General features: G+C 44.4%; 1 protein-coding gene across 7 annotated transcripts in view; it reads left to right on the forward strand.

Moving 5' to 3' along the window:
- The window catches only part of DENND1B (DENN domain containing 1B), a 142,252-nt gene that overhangs the window by 83,271 nt on the left and 34,832 nt on the right, over window positions 1-24,149 (forward strand). For 6 of the 7 annotated variants that reach the window (XM_054576553.1, XM_054576555.1, XM_054576560.1 and 3 more), the window contains 3 exons: window positions 5,571-5,616; window positions 10,113-10,214; window positions 21,606-21,731. In XM_054576553.1, coding sequence (XP_054432528.1) covers window positions 5,571-5,616; window positions 10,113-10,214; window positions 21,606-21,731 — 274 coding nt within the window. The remainder of the gene's footprint in view (window positions 1-5,570; window positions 5,617-10,112; window positions 10,215-21,605; window positions 21,732-24,149) is intronic. The other variant, XM_054576558.1, reaches the window with a different exon arrangement.

Consider the following 24,149-nt stretch of genomic DNA (forward strand, 5'->3'; position numbering starts at 1 on the left):
AGGAAGGTTGGACGGCAGAGGCAGCGTCACCTGGAGGAGCCGGTGCCTCAGGGGCCAGCACCTGCCCGCAGAGCCCGAGGGAAGATAGGTGGGCTCCCCTGGGCCCCTCCCTCAGCAGCTCCCCCAGCATCCCCCCGCCCCCGCGAAGGGGCTGCCTCCCACGCGGGGACTCCCTGACTGGCTGGTTTGAATCAAAGCCTCAGCCTCCAGCCGCCTACAAAGCGACACTGAAAAGCCCTGGGAGGAACTCTGGAAAGCGTCCTGGCGTTAGAAGTAGCTCCCAACCCAGGCTCGGCTCCAGCTCCAGAACCACCCGCTTTCTTCCCTGGACTGGCCGAGGACCGAGGGTGGCGCCGGGAGGGCCGGCTCCCGGACAGCAGCCGAGCGCCTCGCCGGGCCTGAGGGCCAGACGCCCTCTCGGCCGCGCTGCCCTCCCCTGCGGGTGGAGCTCAGCGCCCCAGAAGGCCCGCGAGCCTCCCCCTAGCCCACGCAACTGTGCGCACTCACAGACCCACCCACAGAAGGACATGATTGCATGCCCACGGAAGGGCATCCTTGTGACCATAATGTGTTTTTTTTTGATATCACAACTGATGTTATGAAAAAAACCAAAACTCTTTTAGAATCAAAGTATTTAACTTTCTTATTTCGTGGAAAGCAGATCACGCAAAGCAGTTAAGGACTAAACAGATTTAAGTTCACACCTAGAGGGTTTTTTTTTATTGACTTTTTATGACTAGCCCTCTTTGGATCACGTGACTGTAATGGCGGAATGTGCGCTTGGCCCCGGGTTGGCGGTCTCACTTTCCGGGGTGTGTGCACAGTTTGGTGACACAGCTTGGGACCGTGTTGGTCCTGAGGACACAGTGAAGTGGCGTCCTGGGACCCAGCCCCCCGTGCCCAGCCCTGAGTCTTGGGAAGGAGAGCGTTTGTGAGGAGGCCGTGGGGTTGCAATGTGATTAGGCTGTGACATGCCAGACACACAAGTCCGGGAGCAGAGCTCGGTCTCCGCGCGGGCCCGTTGGTTTCCATTTTCGAATGTTTTTCCTCTGACCAGCAAACCTGGAATATTAGCATCCTCGAAGGCAGGAACTTCAGCTTCTTCACTTCAACATAGACAATAGGTTTCGCTCCTAGCATTCAGCCATTAAAACTCATTCGTTTGAAATAATTTTCTATAAAAGTATTTGAAAACATATTGACACATGATTTTAAAAAATATATGTCAAAACCTAACCCTTCTAATTGTGAGGTTTAGAATTATGTTTTATCACATATAATGTTAGTGCCATTTTAATTTTTCTGTTAAAATGTTTTGACTTCTTAGGAGGTCGCATTCCTTTAAGTTCCATTAAGACTTTCCAAAATACTGTTATTTAGAAAGTAGTCTATGGCGTAAATAGTTCTGTGCTGATGCTTCCCAGAGACGCCATCCTGATACTTTCTGAGCCTGCCATCAAACCCTCTTCCTGCTGCTTCCACCACAGGAAGGAAGCTGGTTTCATAGTTCAGTCTCGGAAACTTTCTTACTGGTTTCTAGTAAGTTTCCCTGCAACAGCCGTGAGGACAAGTTCTGGCAGCGCCCACGCTGGCCACTTCCCTGGTCCAGGGGGCACAGAGGTGGCAATCGCAGCCCCCCGAACCTCGTGTCACAACGAGGGGCTCAGCTTCTACCAGCAGGACCGGGCAGGAGAATGTGCACACACCCAGATATTTTAGAAATAGACATCTAAGACCCCAGCTCTCTGCCATTGTTAGAAAATTCCATGGGCTAGATTATTTTCTGGAAAACGGCTTTCTTCTCTTTGTTTGCCTCCTTGCAAATGATTCTAGTCACACTGACCTGTATGCAGACGGGAGAAGAATATTAGAGATCATCCCCTCTGTTCCACGGCTTTCAAATCAAGACGTTTTTAGATTCCGCTTTGGAAATAGTGCCAGGAAGGCCGGATAGCAGTAGGTGCATGTTTGCCCACTCTCTCGGGTGACTGGGGCCTTCCAAACCCCAGGCAGCCCCAGCTCCTGGAAGGGGTTTGGGGTTTGCTCTTGGTGTCTCTGACGGCAGAGATGGTGAGGGCCAGGGGGCCCACGTGACCGTGGGCGAATGTCACACCGGGGTCCGCGGGCGCAGGCATTGACGGCGGGCCGGCCCCTGTGTTCCTTCGCGCATCCCCTCGGACGTCAGACATTCAGGGAACCCATTTGCCAGGCCGCGGGTAGGGAATGTAATGGAGAAGACTTGGTTTCCACCCTGGTGGGGCTCGCAGATGAGAGGGAATTTACACGCACAGCAGCACATGCGCACGCGTGCAGGGCACATGCGTGAGGTTCATCTCAGAGGCATACAAGGGGAATGTGGCTGAGGACACGTCGGACAGAGCGGCCCACTTCACCTGCTAGGATGGGGGAGGCTCCTGGGCCCACGGGACACGGCCCGCATTTCTCACGTAAGCTACCGGTAGGAGAGGAAGCGGGGAATCGCCATTTAACGGGTTTCAGTTGCACAAAATGAGCACATTCTCAAGATCTGCTGAACAACACCGTATCCATGTGGTATCGTGTGCTTACCTTGTGAAGAGGGCGCCTCTCGTGCCAGGCGGCCAGTCTGCGACGTGGGCGGGCAGTCTTCCCTCTGAGCCCTTCCACCCCGGGCGCGGCGTGACTTCAGCACCTCGGAGATTATAACTGTTCTTCCTGCTTCGGGAATGGCCGGTTATAACTGAGGCTGAGTATCTGGTTCTGCTCTCCACAAAGGGTGCGCTAGCTTCTAAGAGAGTGGGTCCGAAAAACACTGATGGGACACCATGTTGTTGTGGCGACGCTGTGTTAATAGACTGCCAGCACAGTCTGCCCCACGCGTGGCCTCTGTGAGGAAACCTCACAGGAAGAGAAGGGGCTGTTGCAGAGTGGCTTTTCTTGAATGAAGATTAATTGCCGAAAGAAGGAGCAGTCATAACGCAGCCTTCTGTGTCCTCTCTTTGCTAAATAACTTCATCGACAGAAAGACGCAGCGCAGGCTTGCACGTGGCCAGCAAAACCTCAGCGTTGCAGAGATCTCGTCAGGGCCGCGTCTGGTGAGGGGATTTCAGCTGGGGTTCAGACCTGTTCATGAGATTTGGCCGATTTAGTGTTAGAATGTATTCAGCTCACTTTTCACGAGAAAGAAACAGCTATTCAACAAAATCTATATTCTGCAAAACATCATAATTATTTTAGGAAATGGTGTTCCAGATTAATAATGTCTGCATTTCTGACATCTGTATGTTTTGATTTTGTTACAAATTACTGAGATAAAAACACCTAGAGATACCGGATGATCCCATAGAAAATGTTTCAAGTTACTTTATTTTCAGGTTCAAAGAGGCACTTGTCACTGAGTTTTTATACTAGTTTAATAATTTCTATAAATTTATTATTTATATTTCAAATGATAACTAGGAAATGTTATCTTAGACGTAATCCATAGGACTTGAGCATTTTTGGCTTCGAGCTTTTGATGTCTGATCCACTCAGTGGTCTCCAACATCTATAAAATGGATGTATTAATAATTATTTTTAAAAGGCTTACATATTTTTATTAGCACTCTCTTTTTTACAACATGCTTTGACATTTGAGGTGCCACGGCTCTCTGTATTAGAGATCTCGTGGATGGGGTCACCTAACCGAGCCCACAGGAAGGTTGAAGAGCAACTTCAATAATGTTGTACGGCTTTCGATGCGGCAAGGGCCGGATGTATTCTAAGATCTTGCCGTTGCCTACCCTGCTTTGTGAAAGTTGCCCGAACCCACTCACGGTAGACATGTAATTAGTGACATATATTTTATGTTCTTCTTCGGAGTCCCCGAAGAATCCCAGAGCTGAGAATGTGAACCCCGGACTTCACCGGCCTTCCCTTAGTTAAGCGGAAGTGGAACTGTCCACATTTATTTGTCCTGCTTCCTTTTGGAGGCAGCAAATCTATTAGGTCTTAAGGATGTCCAGGTGTAGAAGCAGTTCTCAACTTCCAGGACAGTGAAGTACCCAGAACACCAGGTGTGTCACAATAAAATAGGAGGGGCAGTTCTATCAAAGACAAGCACTCCTGGGCTTAGGATCTAGCGCGTGAGGAGTGGGGGGCACGCTGATGAGTAAACAAGAGCCTCAGCCGTCTAACTTTTCGGGAATGCTGGGTATTGACATGAGTGGTTAGCCATCCTCTAGTGCCTGGAGCTGCCTGCAGTTCCTTTGAAACGGGATCCATCGAGGAGCCCGCGAGCGTTGCCTGTCCCGTGCTTCCCGGCCAGCAGACTGGCAGGGCAGCACAGCTCTGCTCCCCGCGGGCAGTGAGGTTGGAGCGCGGACCCGTCCCTCGGGGAGGAGCTGCCGGCTTTTGTGAGCAGGGGTCTGCCTTCCATATAACACCAAGCTGTGGACCAAAGGAAACGTTTTGAAGGTTTCATTTTTAAATAGCTATTGATTTGCATATTTTTATCACCTTTGTAGACGTCTGTCTCCCCTCGTGTTTTCTTGTTAAATAGGATTTTAATTTTGGAACGTCAAGGTGAATGATTTCCTTCTGTATTTAATGAGATGTGTTTTTGAAATTACTAGGAAGTCTGATTTTATGTGTCCCAGAAGTCATTGAATGACCGTGTTGTCCGCCAGCGTGTGAGACCCGCGGGGGAGGACATTCTGCCTCTGTCGTCTGTTCTTGGGCCCGAACCCCCGACCAGGGCGCCTGGTGCTCCAGGGGGTTAGGGTTGACTTAAGCAGTTTTAGTCTTAAAGCTGTTTGAATATTTTTTAATTTATTAAAATTATTTTATTAATAAAAGTCAACGCAGGATAAGTGTGAATGTATAAAATGTGAACTAAAAGACGAGGCCCGGGAGTGGACAGCACAGAAACGGAGCGGCGGCGGCGGGGAGGGGCGCGGCGCCCGGGACGGCGCCCGGCACAGGGCCGGGGCGCGAGCCTCGGTGCTGCTCCTCCGGCGCCGAGGTCACCGGGGGGAGGTCGGCAACAATGGCAGGTTAGGAGCGCCCCAGAGATGGGAATCTAACTGAATAAAAAAAGGTGTGCAAAGGAAATGGGAATAAATTTGATGGTTATTAAGGATGAGAAGGTAACATTCAGCATTTCCTAAACTTATGTGATAGTAGCCTTTTTCTCTGAAAATCATTTTCATACGTCACTTTTTGGGAAATACTGCATGAAGTCATTAGTTAGCTGATGGTTAAATGCATGGTCTGCTGTTTGGAATAATGTTCAATATCTGGTATGAGGTATATAGAAAAGTTCAACTCAGGTTATGGCCTAGATCCTAATATTCTTAATCATTAAAGTTTTCTGAGGCATTATATCTCGATTTAATTATAAATGATTTTGTGATTTTTGTGTAAATCCACCTTAACTTGAATCTCAGATCAAATTTGAATTTTACATGTAGAATAATTTAAAATACCTGTAATGTACTATGTTAGAACTGTGCATTTAATACCTTTAATTTGCCAGGCATGCAGAATTATGTACATTGCCGTTTCAGTTCTCATGAGCCGTGTGAATGCATGTGTGTTTTTTTTTAATGTAGTGCTCCGATGCCCTACCTGATTGGGATACATTCCAGCCTCATGGAGGTGAGTGCCTTTCCGGTAGGTGACAGCAGCAGATTCCTCCACGAGACAACAGTTGAAGCAGCTGGTGCTTTGAAGGACTGTCAGTTGCCTCGTGCGAAGCAGTGGCTAGTTTTCTATGAGAACACCTATGCGGTCATTTTTAAAACAGTGACCTTGAAATGACTTCATTTTAATTTGTATACTAAATGGTCATCTTCAATGGCATAAGACCTGTGAAAATAGATTCTGTTTGGTAGAAATCATACGGTAAGTTTGAAATTCTGAAAACTTTAGTTCTTAACGAACCACTTCCTTTATGGTGCTTGGAATTTTTGTATACACAGGACAGTCAGAACTTACGTAATGAGGAGTTGTAAAAGTAGGAGAACCTACTTTGCAAACTTCATTTTGATTCAGCTTATCAGGGTGTTTCTAAAGAGGTGGTTTTGATACACTAACCATGAAATGTTTAATTGGAATATAGCTTTATATTATTTTTAATTTTCAGTCTCCTTGGGAAGTAGAAATGTAGCGATTTTTTTTGCACTGTCATCTGCTCATTCCACGTTGATTTATGCCGCTTGAGTCATCACTCTAGGGACCCACCATGCACATGAACCACCCTGTGCTTGAAATCAGTGACATTTCCAGAGAGGACTTCGTGTAAGATTAGCACGTAAAGCCGTGCCCAGAGGACTCGGATCAGAACACGGTAGCATTATGCTGGTTGATTTCAGTTTTGTTCACATTATTATTATTATTATTATTATTATTTTGCCGGTTGTGCCTTTTGAACCTTCCGCCAATTTCTAACCTGAGTTCGGTTTGGTTTCCTTACCGGTTGTTGTCACGGTTCACCATCCGTGTACACAGGGCCACACCTTTGTTGAGCAAGGGAGGCCCTAGGGCAACATTTTTTGTTTGTACCACCTTTAATAAAGAATGCATTTTAATGAGTTTCCTTCAGAGGTTTAATTTATTTTTGATACTGAAGCCCGGGCTGGATAACATGACTCTTTATGTTTTGTTATTTTTGGAGAACTTGTTCTCACACGCCACGGCAGCAGTGAAGGGACAGGGTGCATGAGGAGCTGCATGAACGAGCAGTTATTAATCTGTTACCGGTTTGTAGGATACATGCCTGGCGTTAGACAGGTCAGTGGCGTGACTTGTGCATAATCTAACCGTGCTTTGTTGGTATGGTTTGAAAAAGTCATCCAGTTTGATTTTGGTGTTAGTGTACGTCTTTTTTTACATAACGTATCTAATAGAATATGCAGTTTTTACAATATATTTACACAGATGAAACATATTTGAAGTTGTTGATTGTACCTGTGTATTGGTTTTTTTTGCATAATTATTCTATATCAACTTTTAAAACAAATGATTCAGCTTTCCAAAGTGCTGTAGGAAAGGGGTACATGCTTTACATATTCAGTTAAATTGATCACACACTTATTGGATACCTACAGAAAAAAATAGCACTTTTTTACAGGAGCAGTTTAAGAATGATTCTCTCCTTAAAGCGCTGTCTTGGAGAAGTGGCCTGTTCTAACTTTAAATTGGCCCCGATCAGTAAAGGAGGGTGTTCCGAGCCGTGGACGGACCGGCCGGGACTCCGGTGCCGCGTGCACTCTGGATTTATCGGGCCGTCTGAATGGTCAACTGCACTCCGTCTGTGGGGTTTAACGCTGAGTGAGGAAGTGCAACAGGAACTTCGGGAACGCCTTTAAACGAGGCGGGTGTCATTTGGCAACTTTCTCCTTAACCTACTCGGAGAGATACTCACGCTGCAATTCCATTCTTCTCCAGTCGTTAGTACGCAGATTTTTTTCCACTAAAATTTTGATCTCTGTGCTTTTTAAACTTTATATAAGTGATATTACAATTAAAATGTAGATATATCTATTTACATATTTCATATGTGCAACTGAAATAGTTTTTTACATTTTGTTTGGCCGCAATTACAACTCACTTTTTTTAAAGGAAGAATCAAATATTGTCTTATTTCTTGTCGGGCAAGATAGTTTTAAGACTTCTAACTGAACATAATTGTTCAAAGACGTGAAATGAATGTCCTTCAAAATCTTTCAATTATTTTTATGTAATCATAAGTAAAAGATGGTGAGCAATCGCTTTTTAAAACGTAAGTCTGCTCCCAAAATCCAGGATGAGGACATCTCGCCGTCCCCGCAGGCGACTCTGGAGGGGCGAGCTCGCAGCTGAGGGAGGCCCCCCGTGCCGGGCGCATGGTCGTGGAGGCGGCAGGCGGCAGGCGGCACGGAGAGCGTTAGTGTGCGAAGGCCCCGTCGAGCGCGGCCCCTTCACCAGAGCACGCGCTGGCCGCCTGTCACTGTCCTGCGCGGACGCCCAGGGTGCACCCTGTGGCCCCCGATCCTGGCGGGGTGCCCTGCAGAGGACGGGAGTCACGCCTACCACCTCCAGCACCGTCCTGCTGGTCTTCCCAGAACTCTCCCCCTCTGTCCTCATAGCATGTTCTGCTTTTTGAAGAAAAAGGAAAATTAGGTTTTTACATTTTCTCACTCTTTTTCCAGCTATACAAGAATGAATTTTATGATGTGGAATTATGAGAGAGGCTGGTGCCATTTTACATGCTGTATGACCATCCACTTCTGTTTAGCAAAAACAGTAGCTAAACCCTAGTTTGGAGGGAAAACATAGATAAAATATTGACTGTACTCCAACTTAAAAAAAAAGAAATTATAGTATTTTTTTAAAATATGAAATTTTTCTCATTTTAGGGGGTCTCAGTGTATTGATTTCTTAAAATGAATACATTTTCCATTCTTATTGGGTGGTCCCTTGAATAAAATTTAATATCCAGCTATTATCAGGTCTTTTCAAACTAAGAGCAGCTTTGAAAGAGTATACATTGCATATTAACAGTGATTTCCTTTATTCAGAGTTTATTATTAGTGTTGTCACAAAGCATTTTGGGGTCACATGGCCATTATTCTAGGCTATTTTATTTAAAAAAATACATCAGGTTTATGGATTAATTTTACAGTTTCTGTGAAAAGGACAACTTCAAATTGAAGATGGAAATCAAAATTGTGACATAGTTTTTCACATAAATGCCATTAATATAAATATTATTTGCTTATAAAGTTGGTTATTTTTGTAGTTATGCTGTAATTTATAGATAAACTACATATTTGTGTGTGTAAACCTTTTTTACATATATGTCCACACATGGAAAGGAAAGGAAATGAGTTTATTTATAAATGTTAATTTCTTAAAAAGGGCCATGTTTTTAGTCTGTCTTTAGAATTTGTATAATGTCTTTTACAAGATGGATTTTTAGAATCATGCAAATCCATATTCCACATAGACATTATGGCTTTCGTAACACTAAAGACTACCACTTCCCCAGCAAATCTGAAATTCTACCTAATATGCACAGATTTAAAATTCTCAATGAATCAGAGAAATTTTAGTCTTGCCCAACTTAAAACAAAAAAAATTGTTTTGGTCAATTTAAAATTTAAGGTATTTAATAATTTCCAAAATAGCTATTATTCTAGAATGTCACTCTAAAAAATGTCATGCAGAAATTAATTTCCCTATTGTTTGTTGATCGATATACAGTTATGGAATTCTGAGTTAATGGGTATATTTCATTAATGAGCACCTTATCTGCATTAGGGAATACTACTTACTATCATTTAAGTAAAACTATTGGAAGTGTATAATTTAAGTATACATATCAGGGTAAATAATAAACACAAACTGTCGATATTTTCTTTGTATGAAAAATCTGATGAAATCCTAGTTTACTATGATTTGTCCACATGTTGAAATAATTTGACCAGTCAACCAGGCTGCCAAATAAAACAGAGAAGTCCAACAGTTAGTCTGATAGGCTATTGAACTGGATCTTTTCTGTTGGAATTCCGGTGCCGAGTATCGCTGGCAGTGAACCGCACACGGCCGCCCTCTCTGCCATTCTTTCCTTATTTGACTTTCAGTCATCAGCACAAACTTACACACGTGGAAATGGAGATACAGAGAAAATACTGATTACTTGAAACTTCAGTCGGTTTCTGTTAGATCTGTATTATGGTTTATGCTAAAAATAGGTACAGAACTGGACACAGGTTCCTTTACATAGGATTGAAAGTCAGGCGATCAAATTGAAAGAACCTAAGTTTTTACAGCTCACCATAGCCATGCCTATTTTCTAAGCCTTTGTTGTAACGTCTCTGTGGTAGTTAAATTATACGCAGTATCAAATTATGTGCAGGATCTCCAACCTAAAACAGTATTTGGATGAGCAAACATTTTATTTTGAGCATTTTTACCCAATCTTTTTGAATGTTTATGTACAAACGATTTTTCTCACCAAGTTGTTTACTTTCTTTTATAATGTAGGATTTTCTTATTTTTTTCCCTCTCCCAAAACAAATGCATTAAGATAATTTTCTCTACTTTTCTAAGCTCGTTAGATTTTGGACAATATACTAAGATGTTTGTTTATAATTGTGTTTTTTAAACAGAGAGTGAAAAATAAGTCATTGGAGGATGTGGTTATGTTAAATGTTGACACAAACACTTTAGAATCACCATTTAATGACTTGAACGACCTACCGAGTGATGTGGTAAGTCTGAGGGGTATTTTTATGGTGAACATAGATACATGTATGTGTTTTCTCCTGGACCCTTCAATTGCCAACAGCGATTTTGCCCACTTTTATCGACTCTAAAATAAAGGGGGTGAATGTGTGCGAGGAGTCTCGGCCAGCCCTGCATTTCCTATTTTTACCTTTTGGCAGTTGAGGAGACGTTGAGGGGGCATCACGCTCCTTATTGCAGAAGTGGGATCGTAATTAAAAAGCTCAGCGCGTTCATTAGGCAAGGCTTCTTTCAACGGACGTCTCTTCATCTCATCTTGATCATTATATTACAAAGTAGGCATTTCTGTCTGCCTACTGGCATGTCTTGCAAAAGAATGAGAGTTTTTGAAGGAAAAAGAAGGGAGCCAATTATCGGCTTTGCTTCCCCGCCACCTGCCAGCGCCATTCCTTTTAATTAATGATCTGATGGCGCTGGTCAATATAATAAGAAATGCTTGTACAGTTGGGGTCAGAAAATTCTGGCTTTGATCTCCCTCAACTTTCTGAAACATTTATTTGTTTTCTCTAAATTATTTCAGTTTTATTTTTAATCTTTTCTATCCTGCTGAGGGCCACAAGAATGAAAACCTACACGGCGCGTCCCTTGCTTCGGCTGAGCAAAGACTGCTTACTTAGAATTCTATTTGTAAATTAAACTGCAAACCCGGTTTGTCATAAAAGACATCTGATCCTTTTGAAATGACGAAAACTGTCTTTTGTCTGTAAAGGCTGATAAATTAAGTGCCAGTTCTCTCCTGGTCTTTGATCTTGCACAGGGTGTGTGTGTGTGTGTGTGTGTGTGTGTGTGTGCATGCGTGCACACACACACGAAAGTGTCTGCAGCTCATAATAGGACATATTCTGTATTTTATGTGAAATAGCCTGCAAAAGTGCATTTTTTTGGCCTTCATGTTCCTGATAACGGGGCAAAAATGCAGACTAGCCTTGTTTCTGTATATATTTCAATGGTTGTTTACAAATATCTTCCTAACGTAGTTCTAAGTTAAAATAACCCCCCTTTAAAAAAATCATTCTTTTCAGGGATATTAAAATGTGAGAATTAAAAACCCTCCACATTTGAAACTCTATGTAATATTGCAAGTACTTTGAAATCATTATTAGGGAGTTTGAAAAATGAAATTTAAAAATCTCAATCTCAAAATACAGTCAAACTAAACTTGATTGTTTTTATGGCTACTGATAGGGAAATGTGATTTCAAAGTCGAAATCAAGTTATTTATGCCCATAAATAACCTGAAGTACTTGCTGACCTTGAAGCAAATTAAATTGAAGTATTTTATCTTACTATAGTAAAATTAACGCTACATACGAACAAATCCAAACCCAGGTCAGTGAAGAATTATATTATCTTTTTAGCTCATTATAACTAGATTGCCTCATTATAAAAATTTTGCAGAAGCTGCTAGAAATAATTAGAGTTATTCATTTGGAAATCCATCAAAGTATCCTTCATTGGAGAGAGAAATAATTATGAAAATAAAGACCCAACTTTTAAGAATGTTTTCCTTGTGTGGGTGTATTTGCTACTGTTAATGCTCTATGGAGAAAAGACTGTTTTCTTTTTAAAGAAGAGGAAGAAAACTGAGAAAGAAATCAGATTTTTTAGTGTCATACTAAAATTTTTATAGTCCGCTTTAATGATAGCTCATTCTTCCTTTGAGAAAAATTATTTTTAACAGTAATTGTTTTGGTCGGTAATTCTTTTTGAATTTAGAAGTAGTACTTTCTGGTAGAGTTAGTTTGCTACTAAGACATTTAGTTAAATATGTGCAGGAGCTAATCACAAATGTAAAAGCCTAAATATATAAAATGACACGAGGGACCATCATATAGTAACAGTTAACTGGACATAACTGGAATAGTAAAAAATATTCATAAGAAGGGGCATTGCAGGGAGGGGAGTGTAGCCAGAACCGCGTGTGTGTGTGTGTGTGTGTGTGTGTGTGTGTGTGAAGTCCAGAGCCATTTGGAGACGGCAGAAATGGAGACAACTCTCAGGTAGCACTAAAGCTATTTACGGCAAGTGTGAGATGCTTTACGTTACAGTCATTTTCTTAAAAATATTTCAGGTGATTGTTTAACCATCCCTTTTAAATTTCGCTTTGTTACCAGTTTTCCAAAAGCCATCTCTTACAGTTCTCTAGGAAATATGATAAAGTATCTGGTCATATTTTCTGTAATTGTAAATGTTTCCAATAAGGCATGTTAAAAATCACAAATGATCTCACTGGATCTTTGTGGGTGTGAGATTGGAGTGAACAAAATATCCTGGAAGGCTGACAAATGCTACCCTTGGTGTTGTTTGGTTATTTAGTAAATTAGCTGATACTTGCACGGGGGCCCTTGAATACCAGGCAGGCCGGCCCGGGCGCCGCCCTTCCCGGCAGGCGGGACGCCCCGCAAGCACGTGCTCCCCATTACTGCGTCAGCCTGACCAGCGGCCTCGCTGCGCCCAGGTCAGCGGTCACAGTTGTCCTGCATTACTCGTCTTTCTTCCTTCGGACCCTCTGCTGCGTTGCATGCTGTAATCTTCTTAATGGCTTCATTCCAATATTCACACATAATATTTTAGATTTATTGACTGTTAGAAATACGACCCTGCCAGTAGCAGTTCCGTTACTCAAGGAATTTAAAATTGGAAAAATAAATCAGGGCCAAGCGCTCAGGAACCCTTTGTTTTCCTTAAGGGAGGAGAAAAAACTCTCTTCCTGTCTTCTGACAAGAACACTTGTTTTTTGATTTCATCATTTCACTATAGATTTGGATCATTAAGAGAAAACGAAACACAAATTTTATTGGGAGTGATTTTAACGATATTGATTATTACGTGGAATAACTTTTAAAAGCAGTGGAGCCATTAAGATATACTATTGTAGTTTTTGTGCGTGGATACATTGTGATTTTTTTTTTATTGGACATACCAAATATAGAGATCTTCAAGCATATGTAGTTTGAGTGTTTTAAAAAAAGAAAGTAAATTTTAAGGCTATAAACAACATCAATTAAAGTTAGTGTTACTGTGTTACGTTTTTAAGTGAGGGCAAAAAAACCCCAGTTTGATTAAATGTAACATTTGAAATCTCAAATGAGGTCATTTTAATTTAAGAAAATGCACTATTGAGAGCCTTCCCCATTCTAAATATATACACTAATTTAATTTCAGTTATATACTAATTTACAATGTTTTATTTCTAAGCGATGGTTGCTTATTTTAATTTTTGTCATCATTGACATTTTTAAAGTGGACAGTTGTTATTTCAGAAATAAGTAGGACAACTCTACTTGTTGGGAAATTAAACTGATTAGAATTATAATGAGATTTAGGAAACCTGTCTTCATGTAACTATTAAGTTAAAACAAGTGTAAACCAACTCTTATGGATAAAAGAGGTTAGAATGGACATCTGAAAGCATTACATGGCTTTGAATATTCATGACTCAGGAAGTGGATCTTGACCTACATTGTTGAAAAGTCTTTAGGTAATTTTAACTCAGTAAGTTGTAAAAAATAAAATACTCTGAGAGAGGTCAGCAGGCTTATCCCGATTTTGAAGGGACAGAAGAAGTGGGCCGCCCTTGGTGTTTCTGGAGCGTCGGGTCTTGTGGGTGTTGACCGCCACGCCCAGGCTGCCATGTGAGGCCGGGGCCAGCTTGCAGGACGGTGACAGCTGCCACAAAGAGCGCCTCTTTCGGGGTTTAACACAGAAGCTCGCTCCGTTCCCCTCTGTTACGGAAACATCATGATGACCTATTTGATCTAAATTAGGATTTTCAGCACCGTTTTAATCACTCATTTTCATCTTGGGTATAATGGTGTTGGAAAATGGGTTTTTCTTTCCCATTACGAGGGCGCGTGGAAAACGCGGTGTCCCCGAGGGTCATCACCGTGCGGCTCACAGCGTGGCCGCGGGCCCCCGCAGGCCCCCGCGGCCCCCGCAGGCAGCACGGCCACACTCAGGGTGGAGCGCGCATAGCGGCCGGAGCCCTGGAGGGACCTGCTTATCAAAGGAGACCCCTTAAAGGGCCATTGATTTTGCAGCGAGGATTTCAAGCATCTCTTGAAAGAATAGGTTAATGTTTTTATTGCGATCTAAAAAAAGAAAGACGCAAATTGTTCCAAATTACCAGAAATCATTAAAAGCCTAAAGAACTGGAGGGGAAAATACCCCAAAACTCTGAGTTCAAATATAATTTTAGATATGCGTATTCAAGGGAGGTAATTAATTTGGGAGTAAGTTTGGGAAAGAACTGGCTTTCTTCAGAGAATTTTTTTAAACTAGCTTTTGAAAAAAGTGCTTGAACAAATTTAACTCTCACAGCTATACAGACAGTCAATAGATATGTTTAATTCATTGGCTTTTTCCTCTAATCTAACATGAAGGTTTAATATGTTAAATTGTCATAATGCATGTTATAAAGAAAAAAAAAAGGCCCCAGGGAATATTATATTAGTTCCAGGTTCGCCACAGCTCTGCCATAATTCTTACTGTGTTTAACAGTGAATGGGGCTCCCAGAAGTTTCTAGAGTGGCCAGGTGAGCAAGACAGTGGTGTTGTCCAGGTTCTAGAGTAATTTAGAGAACACTTTTTAGTTTACTCGTGTAGACCTCAGCAGACAAATACAGCTTTCAGTTCCGCCCTGGAGATGTGCAGCCATGCCCCGCCCCCCCTACCCCCAGCGGCTAGAATTTGAGCCCCCAGATGTGGTTGCCACTGGGCCACCAGCCACCCAGCAGTCTTTGTGACTTGCAGGCCATCAGTGAGCGCCTGGGCAAGCAAAACAGGATCGCATTTCTTTTACCTTTTGTAGTAGGAAGTGCTTTCCAAGTCCCCGCTTAGCTTCATCGGACCTTCACAGTCACACGAGGAGGAACCCGGGGGCACATCTGCGGTGCTTTGTGGGCTGCGAGAGCCAGATTTTATTCCCTTGCTCTGGGAAAGGGGGCCACACAGGGGGCCGCTGTGAGCGTCTGCGCAGGCGCCGGGTGTCTGCGGAAGCTCACACGCAGTTGTGTTCAGAGAGGTGATTGTTGACTACAGGGTTGGTTTGTTTTTTTTTTTTTTTTTTAATTCGTAACTATTAGAGATTGTGCTATTTTTCATACTATTATCTTGGTATGTATTTTTTTTTTAATATAAACTTTAAATAGAAGAGCAAAACACAATGATTCGACACCCCAAATAACTGGGCTTCCGACCGCTGAGAAGACCTCCCTCAGTGTCTTCCAGTGGGGAAGAGACCGTCTGTCCGCAGTGGCCTGGGCCTTGGCGTCCCTCACGCCTCTGCGCTGTTGCCTTGTTAAAGCTGATTTATAGTTTCTTACTCCTCGTGATTTCAAGGGCTCGCGAAGCCCCTTGGCTTTCTCATAGCTTTTCATTTCCAACTAAATTACCTAGCTTTTCTGCTCATGTCTCTTTTTTTACTGTATCATCTTAATAGCATGCCTCTCTCTCTTACTGCATGTATACGCATACATAGTACATATGCGTATAAGCTTTGATTTGCTTCTAGTCCTTTACGTTCTTGGCTTTTTCATTTTTAAGAGACTGTGTGTGTGTGATCTGTGACCTGTCACAGTCAGTCCCCAAATCTTGCTGATACCATAATGACTTGGGGAACTTCTAAATAAATTATGTCCCTGGGTCCCATCTCAGACATCCTGTTCCCTCTAACCAGAGAAGTGAGTGTAGAAGTGAGCCTGGGACAGGCTGTTAGTTTATTCGTTCATTCGATCAGCAACTATTTCCTGAGCACCCACTAGGAGCTGAGCGAACAGCGAGACACAGGTGCTCATCTCCTGGAACTCGGATTCTCTCTGACAACGTGGCCACACCAAGTCACAAGGGACGTTGGGAAAAAGCTGGGTTAAGCCCCCCACCAGTTGAAACTTTCAGATTTCTGTGACCAGAGAAAGAGAGGGGGGTGTGGTGTGGCAGACCGACAGCCGTCTCCGTCATAAGTGAGCTGACATGCCGTTGCCACCAGCCCTGCGCTCAGGTCTGCCTTTTGTAGCCCGGCCGCCTCGATGGGCCGAAGCGCCTGGGCAAGGTTGGCCTGAAGGGCGAGGCTCACGAAGCGAGGCAGCGCACGAGGAGAGGCGCAGCCCATGCAGCGGTTCCGCCGTGCGGAGGGGTGGGCGAACTCGGGAAATGGAGAGAAGCCCTGCTTAGCTGCGGTGCGATGAACGAAAGGGAGGGCTATGCAGAAGGACGTTGTAGCGCCAGGCTGCTGCCAGCTCGTGGAACACCTGCAGGTCTTGCTGAGGAGCCTTGAGCGTTCCTGGAAATTCATTGATGTTCAGCAGAGGAAGAGCGGGATTCCCTCTGACCTCTAGCAACGCCGCACTGGGTCCTGGGCCCAGAAGATCCCCGGGTGTCAGAGATGTCGCAGGAACAGGGTCAGGGGACCGTTTGCGGTCGGCCCCGTAAGAGAGCGTCGCTGCGTGCACTGGGTGGCGGCAGGAGCTTGGAGAAAACTGGGCCGACTTGGACTCTGCCGGAGGCCGTGCCGGCAGGCTGGCGTAGCGGGCGTGGGAGCCGAGCCGGCGAAGCGCTGAAGGGGACCCACAAGCTTCCTTTTAGAGCAGCTGGGCGCGTGGAAGTGACGCGACGTCAGGGAGACGGGCGTGATGCGCGCCCACGGAGGGCGGCTCGGTCGTCCTAAGTGTTCAGGCGCCGCTGCAGAGAGAGCAGCCGTAGATGACAGCGCGTCTGTGAGGACTGGATAGGTAGTTTACACACAGAGAGGAACAATGCAGTGATACCCTCCGGGGAGGGGGGTCATATGCTTTTCATTGAATAAAAGTTAAAGGTTACTGTTTTAATCCTTAAATAGGAGCTTGTTAGAAAACTATATTAAGAACGCACGGTGAATTTTGTTTCTTAAAAAACCCTGAACATGAGAAGGATTAAAGAAGTGTAGGATTTAATATGTGATCCCTGTGAGAACCAGAACACATTTCCTGGGAGAAGAAAAGATTTTTAATTTTGTGACCTTTTTTTTTTTTTTCCCCTAGAGCAGATGATTATTAGAAGCTTTACCTTTTCTAAACACACGTGGCTTCTAGCGTACAGTTCAGTTATGTAAAGGGGGCCTCCACGTGCCTCAGCATGGGGCAAGTTCAGGGTGTGCGGGTCCTCTGAACAGTGTTTCTGCACATGGAGTTTTACCTTCTGTTCTTGAGCCTGACGTTTCTCTCTCTGGTCCTAAAAAGTTAAGTCAAAGTTTCTGGGCATGGTGGTTACTTTATTTTTTCCAGAAGAGCTGCCTGTAAAAGTCAAGTAAGAGAAGAATGTGTCACTTCTCTGAAAATTTCAGCGCGTTTTTACCCCTTCTTCCCACCTCCCTGTTGGCGTAATTGCTTCATTACTCAGACACTGCACGTGGCTGGCACTCCGTTCATTTGTACCTGTTTGCCATGTTTACTCGCGGAATTTCCTCCTTTCCTTCACCGTCACCCTGGTGCTAAGAGAGTAAAAGTGCAGAATGGGCGGTGGTCTTCCCCACGTGCAGCGAGCTCCCGGTCGCGGTCCCCGCTGGGCGGCTGCCGAGGGGCCTGAGTTCTCCTTGCCGGAAAGGCATTGAAACGTTTTGTAAGAGCCATCAAATGGTGTTTATTTCTGAAATTCTTCTTACTCCTTTTTTTTTTTTGTTCTGCTATAATTCTTAATCACACTTGAAAAATATTTGCAGACTGACAAATGTGATAGAGTGCAGTGTCAGTTCTGAAGCAGCCTTTCGCCGTTGGTGGTGGAGGCTGGCTTGCTATAAAAGGAGAAAAAAATTTATACTTTCTCATTATCACATAATAGGGTTGTGTGATAATAGCCACGTGACTGGGTCCCAAATGCTTTTTCGAATTCCATTATATGTGAGTATAAACCTGAGGATCGCATGGGAAGAGGTGTACCTAATTCCGTAAACCTAGAAGTTTGGATATTAAAGCAGAAAATGCTGTTTCCCGGACCAGGCCTTGAAAAAGTGCACAGGGACACGGCCTTTTTCTCTTTTTTTAATAGAGAAAAACTGCTAAAAGCTAATTAGCACCACAGAGGGCCGATGTTAACTGGTGATAATTTACCCCTGACCCCAACGCCAGGCACACAGCACGGTTGGCAGCATCGTTTTCTATTAGAGTCATAGCCTTATCTCCACAACTGACTTTAAAAATCAACTTCACTTTTAAAGGCTATTCTTGAGCATTCTTTTGTGCATTCCAAAAACACTTACCTCGCCCGCCCTCTGGTCTCTGAAAACAGGAGCCCGCTCAGATCTCCTGACAGGCAAAACCCACCGAGAGCAGGTCAAGACAAAGTCGTTTTATGCGGTTGGAAGGGCTGAAATGGTGTAGAAATAGGCAAAGGAAACATGTAATCATATTTCCTGCTAGGCAGCGGTTGTTGGTCTCTCAGAGGCGCGTGAAACCAGACAGGACGCTCACGGGGAAGAGGCCTGGCCCGGAGACAACTGAAAATGTTCTAGTAGCCACATGAAAAAGTCAAAGGAAATGGGAAGAACTCGTCATTGTGACCCTCTATTTTATTTAACCCAACCTATTTCCAATATTGTTTCATCATGCAATCAAAAGAAGCATTGTTCATGAGACTTTTCACCTTCGCTGCACCGAGTCTCTCAAACCGAACGTAGAGTTCGCACTCAGCAGACTCGGTTGGACCAGTTGCACGTCCGGGCCTGGGGTCGCACGCCACCCCCAGGGTCTCCTGGCAGCAGAGCTGTAGAACAAGTACTTCCTCCTCCTCTCCCGCTTTCCACTGCACTGTCAGCGACAGGCTCGTTGGGGCGGAAGGGCTGGCGGCAGCGTGACTGACGCCCACGGTCAGCTGAGCAGCGGCCCGGCCACCGCGGCCTGGGGACCAGTCACTCGGCGGCGCTTCGGGTGGCCTGCTTTCTCTGGGGCCACGTGCATTAGGGTCGTCCTCCAAACATTTAACTTGTGCAGAACGGAATGGTTAATTTCATGTTTCATAGAGAAAATACTCTTTGAGGAATTTTCTTTAGCTATAAGATATAAGGCATAACCGTTTTAAATATCTTTGGTTGAAAAATTTTTCTGAAGTAAAATTTTGAAGTAACCCAATCATCCCTGGCCTGTGTGGCTCCGTGGGTTGCAGTGTCTTCCCGTGTACCGAAGGGTTGGGGGTTCGATCCCCTGTCAGGGAGTGTACGAAGGCAACCAACCAATGTTTCTCTCTTTCTCTCACTCTCCCTTAAAAAAAAAGAAAAAAAGGAAAAACATGACCTCAGGTGAGGATTAAAAAAATAAAATAACCCAATCATACACTTTTTTATAATACTTGACAAGACTTCCATTACAAGCCTTTTTTGGAGGCAATAATTAAATACATACATGTACTATATTCCTTCCCATTGGCTTTTCTTAAAAAGCATCTGAAACTTAAAAAACAACATTATTACAAACTTCAGAATAAAGGCCATGAAATCAGAGGGTTTGTTTCTGCCTCCTTCAGCTATATTTATTGTTTGAATGTGCGGGTTCCCTACAAATGAGCATTTTTTCGAGGTTAGATTTTAATAGTAAAACCTTCCTGTTAAATGAGTTCTGGCTTATGCACCTTGTGGCTAAATGAACTGCGCTCTGAACTTTTATGTGAGTCTGCGGAGCTCAGATGTAAACGGGGAAGATCACAGCGTTGGGGGGCGGCCCTGCGGAGGGCTTTCTGCATAGCTGATGAGCGCGGCAGCGCAGTCGTTTGCTCAAAACCACGGTTATAATTGGACCCAATGGGGGTCTCCGCCTTTGATCTGATCAGAGTAGCTGTGACTTTACACTGGAAATGTCACCCCTGTGAAGGTTTGTCACCTGTAGAGCTGGTCTGTCCTCTGATGCCGCGCTCACTTCTCATTAGCATGATTCAAAGTTTAGTTGTTAATTAGGTTGACACTTCAATTACCATCATCATCATCATCGGCAAGAGTAGTTAGGGCCGCTGTCATGAAAATAAAAATATCCCTTCCTTGCATATACTCGGGTATACGGAAGGGGGAGGTGACAATGTTTGATACCTGGCCGTTCCGTAGGGACACGAGCCGGCTCCGAGGAGGGAGGGGTCCAACCAGAATTTGTCTGATCGCGTGGTGTACACATCGGGGCACCTCCCTCGGAAAAAGGAGTCTATGTCCGTAGTATGAGCGCGGTTACAAAATGTTCATCTGAGTAAGGGCTGTTCTTCAGCAATGTGCCTGCCTTAAAATACAGACCTTGAAATTAAAGGACGGAAATGTAGGAAAAATTGTATCAACCTGAGAGCCCTTTTAAAATCATGTCAGTTCGTGGCCCTGGCTGGTGTGGCTCGGGGCGGGGCGGCGTCCCACAATGCAAAATGCCACCGGTCAGGGCCCACGCGTGGGCTGCGGGCCCGGTCCCCGGGTGGGGCGTGGGAGAGGCAGCCGATGGACGTTTCTCTCACACACTGATGTGTCTCTCTCTTTCTCCCCTCCCCTCTCTCTAGAAAGAAAGAAATAAAATCTTTAAAATCGTTCTAATTCCCAGATAGTAGAAATTGGAATAATTTAAACATGTTGATATTTTAATCTGATTACTAGTTCATAAGGCAGTGACACTGAAGTCAAACTCCCCATGTGGCGGTGGCAGACAGCTGACAGAACTGGGTTTACACGTCACTTTTGTCACGGATCAGCTCTCCAGTGAGGGCAAGCTGATTCCCATCTTTGAGCCCCTATTTCTTCATTCACAGAGGGGACATGAATGCTTTTCTTAGAAGACCATGAAGACGGTCAATGAGACAGTGTATAACATTTGCATAATATAATTCTCCGTCACAGTAGGTTCTCAATGACTTTACCTCCTTCCCCTCCTTTTATCTAAAAATGGTCAAAAGTATTCGGCAAATGACTGGAAAATTACATATGCAAATGAGACTTCCCAAAATAAAAATAAATGGTAAGCGATCCTGAAGGATCTGTGACAAACAGCCTTCTAGAGCAGAAATGAACAAGACCCACCTGGTTTCATCTTGAAATGAGTAGGCACACATGTCGTAATTGCTAAAAATCTGCAGGAAAGTGGCTCACAAGCAGTTTACCGTAAAATAATTAAAGCTTATTTATGTCAAGAGGCCTTGGGAAAAAAAGAGAGCAGAAAGCGATCTGCATTAGCACGTTTCCCCGGGTTCCTGCCTCCGTTTCAATTAGCAGGCCAGCGGGTGCTCCGGGTAGTTACGGAGAGAGAGCTCCCGGGGAGGAGGCCGCGTTCGGGGCTGCCCTGCAGACGCTGCGGTCTGCCTGCTCATGGGGTTTGTACCTCGCTGGACCAATTTCCGAGGTGTTAATTGAACTGTTCCTCCCTGTCACGCAGGTCTCGGCCCTCAAAAATAAGCTGAAGAAGCAGTCCACGGCGACGGGGGACGGCGTGGCCCGGGCTTTCCTCAGGGCGCAGGCCGCCCTGTTCGGGTCCTACCGAGACGCGCTCAGATACAAGCCCGTAAGCCGGCTGTTTTGTGGGGTTCCGTCCGCTTTGTAACAGTTCTTGGGAGTGGGGCAAACAAAACCCAGCCTTTCAACATCACACCTTAAAGCGGTATCTTAAAGGTCTTTTAAAATCCAAAACAATGTGCTTTTTTAAAAAAAAAAACAAAACATTATGTTCCATCTCCAATTTCTTGACTTTCTTGGTTTTAGGTCTTTTAGGAACCTTGAGTTAGTATTCCCCACATTCTTCGGCATATCACCTAATTTATCTTTCTAAAGCTGGAATACTTGCCTCGTGACTGATGAATGGTGTGAATGCTTTTTTTTAAAAAAACCACCTGATCTTGTTGACATCATTAAGAAATTAACCAGACAATTGGATCTATTACTTTAATGAGTTTAGAAATAAGGACAAAATGGACGTTTAAAAACATTGGAACTCAAAAATCATGCCCTATCTGGAGATTTATTGGCTTCATAATTCATAATGGGCTCATCTGCTTAGCATATTCCAGCTCGTTTCACCATTTCTTTTTTTGTTCTAACGTCCTAAAATGGTTATCATGGAGAATCGTAGCCAAGGTTGGAGCGTGTTCAACATGGTATACATCAAAATACGTTTGTTTCTCCCTCTGAACGATCGGTTCAGTATGTTAATCTGACTTCATGGGAAGGACCTCACTGCCCTTCCGTGGCCCGACAGATCAGCGGGGGCGGGGACAGAGGCCCGCCGCCCGCAGGACCCCCGCTGCTGCCTGCACAGCCCCCGCCCGCTCCCGGGCTCCCCCAGACCGCCGCCTGCGCGTCTGGGGAATGAGAATCTTTACACCCGCCTGCCTTTCAGGAGTGCTGTGTAAGCCCCACCGTAAACTGGGGCGCACTAACCTAAGGTGAATGGGGGGACTCTTCCTGTACTGACTCCTGGCTCCCACCCGGGGCTCGTGGCACCTCCGAGGAGCCGCTGAGTTACGGGGCGGCGTCTTTAAGGGGGCGGGCCGAGGAGCTGCTGTCCCGAGACCCGTATCTGTGCCTAGTGGGCAGGCTGATTTGTTTTGAAATATGTCTGTATTTTTTAAAGCATTATAGAACTTACAGCTCTGTACGTAGGATGCATGTGTCCTACAGGGGAGTCTTCAGAAGTTACATAGTTATAAGGTCTTGTTCTTTGAGAGACTGGAAGGCAGCCACCGGTACTGCAATAGCACGTGTTCATATTCAGATTATTAAACAGCAGCGATGACAAAAATGAGTTTCAAAGACAGTGACTGATTTGAATTGTCAGATTTTAAAGGAGAGATTGCTTTCAGGTCCGCAGTGCAGGAGAGAAAGTTAGAAGTATCGCTTTGCTTGAATTATGCCACATTTAAGTACTTAGTAATCTTTACAGTCTACATTTTCCCTCTTCCTTCTTTAATTGAGTACATGATTTCAATGACTTTGACTTTTTTTTTAAACCTCTTGAAAGCCCAGCTTCCCGATATCTGTGGGAAAATACGTAATTTCACCATAGAATTTTATGTTTATCGATCACATTTTATTGTAAATGGACTTGTGAATTTATCTGCATTTTCCCGTTTCTGCCTGAGGTTCTCTTCCTTCCTTTTCGCTGCAGTTCTCTCTGGGGGGGGGGGGCGGGACGGTGCTTCCGTGTCGTATGCCTTTACCTTTCTGTCAACTCGATCTTTGAACGAAGCTTAATTTTAAAGGTACACTAAATGTACCTAAACAGCGCTTTCTGTCTGCGAACTGATTATACATATTTCCTTGATCATGCCTCTCCTCCCTTTTAATATATTATTTTATTATGTTGTTATTTTTAGGGAGACTCATAATTTTTTAATTTCTATTAAAATAGTCACTGACCACTGAGTGCCCAGTGGGTTCTAGGCATGGATAGGCCCTTTAGATAAACTCTTTCATTTAATCTTTACAAGCCTCTAAAATGCTACCCTTTTCATTGTAAAGATGAGGAAAGTGGTATTTCTGTACCTCGCTGAGGTCCCAGCTAGCACGTGTTGGGACGTGCGCGGGATTCTGGTCTTCCCGCCTCCTGCTCTGGCCCCAGGTGTGACGTGTCTGTTCTCTGTGGCGTGGGCCATGATGTCACACATGCCTTGAGATGAAGTTCCTGAAGTCGTATTTCTCCTAAAGGAAGGGGCATGGAAGGCGTTCCACACACGCTTATGGGAAGACAACACGTGATACAGAGCCTTAGAATGTTCTCAGAGGAACGGGTGGTGTGGGCACCGCATGGGTACCTGAGAGTTGGGGAAACCATTTGTCATTCCTGCCGCGCATTTCTGTGCGTGTTTCCTCTCCCTGGGGGTCCGCTGCCACCGAGCCACTTGTCTTCCTTCCCCCAGCCTTGACAGTGGCCGGGTGGCCAGGGAGAGCACAGGGGTACAAATACTCATTTTCAAAGGCAGATGCT

This window comes from Pteronotus mesoamericanus, unplaced genomic scaffold (assembly GCF_021234165.1).
Source record: "Pteronotus mesoamericanus isolate MK-2021 breed Mesoamerican mustached bat unplaced genomic scaffold, CSHL_Meso_final contig_347, whole genome shotgun sequence".
In the NCBI taxonomy this organism is placed as follows: Eukaryota; Metazoa; Chordata; class Mammalia; order Chiroptera; family Mormoopidae; genus Pteronotus; species Pteronotus mesoamericanus.